Raw genomic sequence first — 2,828 nt, forward strand, 5'->3', positions numbered from 1 at the left:
GCACCACTGCACCCAGCCTGAGTGACAGAGTGAGACTCCACCTCAAAAAAAAAAAAAAAAAAATTAGCTTGGCATGGTGGCACAGACCTTAGGGTTTCGTCGGTCCACTTGAAGAGAATAAGCCACCCAGAAAAACCAGCCACCAGATGGTCTCCAGCTACTCAGGACACTGAAGCGATCATGGGAGCCCAGGAGTTTGAGGTTACAGTGATATATGATCAAACCACTGCACTCCAGCCTGGCAACAAGTGAGACCCCACCTCAAAAACAAACAAACAAACAAACAAAAAAAGAACAAAAGAAAAAAAAATGTATCAGCTATGTTCCCTTTGACAGACAAAAATTTTATTGTACATTTTAAATTATGACCAGTACTATTTTTAAAAAACAATGCCAAACAGCACAAGAAAAACAAAAGGGAAAACAAGCTATACTGATACACCATAAAATTTCTTAGAAAAATCTAGCTTCTTTTTCAGACTGAAATTTCAGTAAACATAATTTATGTTTTCATAGCAGGCAGTAAGTCTGGTCACTGGAAAATACCTGGCGCACAAAGTGCAATAAAAATTTGAAAACGACTAGCAGAATAATATCCAGGTTATGAGTTGGATAGGGAACTGAGAAAAGAAGGAAAACATTCTCCTGTGCTGTAGAAAAGTACAATCGCTTCCTCAGAAGAGTACAAAGAAATCTGTAGGGGCCACTGGAAACACATAGTTGGATTACGCTAAATTTCCAATATACCTGGATCAATTTCTCTGAATACTGAGGTGAAACACTACAAAATGGGAGGAAAACGGGGACTCGGGTAAGAGATCAAATTCAATAAAAACCATTTAGTTTGCATTTGCAGTGCGAATCTGATCCCAGACCCCCCCAAAAAAAGTGATCTCCACTGAGTTTGTATTTGCAGTGCCGAATCTTATCCCAGACCCCCCAAAAAAGTTATCTGTTGATACATAACAAAAGAAAACAGTCCTCCTTCCTTATTCTCATTCTTTTGAGATGTCCCTTAGCCAATCTGTCCTTTTTCTGAGTAACAGCGAGTAATTCCAGAAATAAAACCTTAGGGTTTCGTGGGTCCACTTGAAGAGAATAAGCCACCCAGAAAAACCGGCCACCAGACGGTGTGGGGAAAGCTAGGGGCTGACCGAGTAACTTGATGCTTTAAAAAGCAGCTCCCTACACCCCTCCCTCCGTCCTTCGGGGCCTCTTGGAAGGCCCGGCAGGCGCGGTGGGCTGCTGCCTGTCCCCACCCGGCCACGACCGCCTCGGCACTAGAAAGACCCTACGGCGTCGGGCCCTGGCTTCCCCCGGGTGACAGCCCTTCCAGGGGCTCAGCCTCACCTTCCGCGTCTGCTGAGGAGACAAAGGTGAAGTCTCCGTTAGTGGGGGCATAGGCCGGGGGCGGGCCCGGAGGCTGCATCTCGCGGCCCCTCAGAGCCGGCCGCTTTAGAGGAGGCTGCGGCTGGGCCCAGACCGCGAGGCTGCCGCGGCACCGACCCGTACGCTTGCCCTACGGTGCGGCCTACGAGTCTCGACGTGCAAGCTGGGATCGAGGCCGGAGACGGGCACAGCAGGCCGCTGGGCTGTCCCGAGACTGCCCCACCAAAGTCCTCTTGGTGGCTACCACCCAAGCACCACGACGCCGGCGCCCTGACAGGACCATAATAGTGACAGCGCCGCTGCGATTGGCTCTTTGTAATGTGCTCTCTCATTGGTTCCCGGAGGAAGATTCTGATTGGGTTTTCCTGTTGTTGATTCCGGAAGTTTACCCAGGACAGGAAGTTCACTTGTAATTCGTGGAAATCTCAGGCCTCTTTTTCTCCTTGGATGTTTTTGTTCCTTTAAGTGCCATCTTTCCTGGCGTTTTGTTTACCTTTTAATTGCGTTTTTGTTAAGTGGGTGGGTTAAAGAATTGTAGAACTAGGTAGGTTTTTATAGGTCAGTCGCCATACAGGATCTCAAGATTCCATTGCCATTAGCCATTAATTAATTGTGTAGGATCTTGACTAAGTTATATATAATGTCTGGGTGGCAGTTTCCTCACCTGTAAGATGAAGAGGGATGGATTGGAGAATGAAAATAAAAGGCAGAAAAGCCATAAATCGCCACCCAGAGACTAGGGTTGTAGATACATTCCTTTATGAGGGAGGAAACTGAGGCCAGAGAAAGTAAAATAGAAGCAGATTTACGACAGTACCTAAATCTCCTAACTTCTAGTCAAGTGCTCGTTTCACTGGAAGGCCCTGTCTACTGATAAGCTTGCCAAAGTTTACAAACTCACCTGCTTTTAAATGTTTACATACGTAACTTTAATATTCAAGCTACATAAATGTGGCTTTCAACTTGAAGAAAGAGGGGTTGGGGTATTTTAGGAGGCCAACCTGGAGAAATACACAATTGATCAGTAATAGAGCAATCGAGAGACATGACTATTAGTGTGTTAAATGGTATTTCTGGAAAATTTTCTCACAGGAGGTAACATGTTGGTACTTAAAGGATGAGTAAATGTAGTGGTTTTGTTTGTTTTAGACACAAGGTCGCTCTGTTCCCCAGGCTGGAGTGCAGTAGTGCAGTAATAGCTCCTTGTAACCTCACACTCCTGGGCTCAGGCAATCCTCCCAACTCAGCCATCTAAGTAGCTGGGACTACAAGCGCCTGCCACCATGCTTGGCTCTTTTTTTGTATGTTTTTGAGACGGAGTCTCATTCTGTCGCCAGGCTGGAGTGCAGTGGCGCGATCTTGGCTCACTGCAACCTCCGCCTCCCAGGTTCAAGCGATTCCCCTGCCTCAGCCACCCAAGTAGCTGGGACTACAGGCAA

The 2,828-nt window shown here is 46.7% G+C and overlaps 1 protein-coding gene across 2 annotated transcripts in view; it reads right to left on the reverse strand.

The window, feature by feature from the left end:
* The window catches only part of YIPF4 (Yip1 domain family, member 4), a 30,133-nt gene extending 28,179 nt beyond the window's left edge, over positions 1–1,954 (reverse strand). For both annotated transcript variants that reach the window (XM_011935994.1, XM_011935993.1), the window contains exon 1: positions 1,351–1,954. In XM_011935994.1, the coding sequence (XP_011791384.1) occupies positions 1,351–1,429 (79 nt within the window). In that variant the 5' untranslated portion in view covers positions 1,430–1,954. The remainder of the gene's footprint in view (positions 1–1,350) is intronic.
* Positions 1,955–2,828: the final 874 nt, after the last annotated feature.

The sequence above is a fragment of the Colobus angolensis genome, unplaced genomic scaffold (assembly GCF_000951035.1).
Source record: "Colobus angolensis palliatus isolate OR3802 unplaced genomic scaffold, Cang.pa_1.0 Scaffold15, whole genome shotgun sequence".
Taxonomy (NCBI): domain Eukaryota; kingdom Metazoa; phylum Chordata; class Mammalia; order Primates; family Cercopithecidae; genus Colobus; species Colobus angolensis.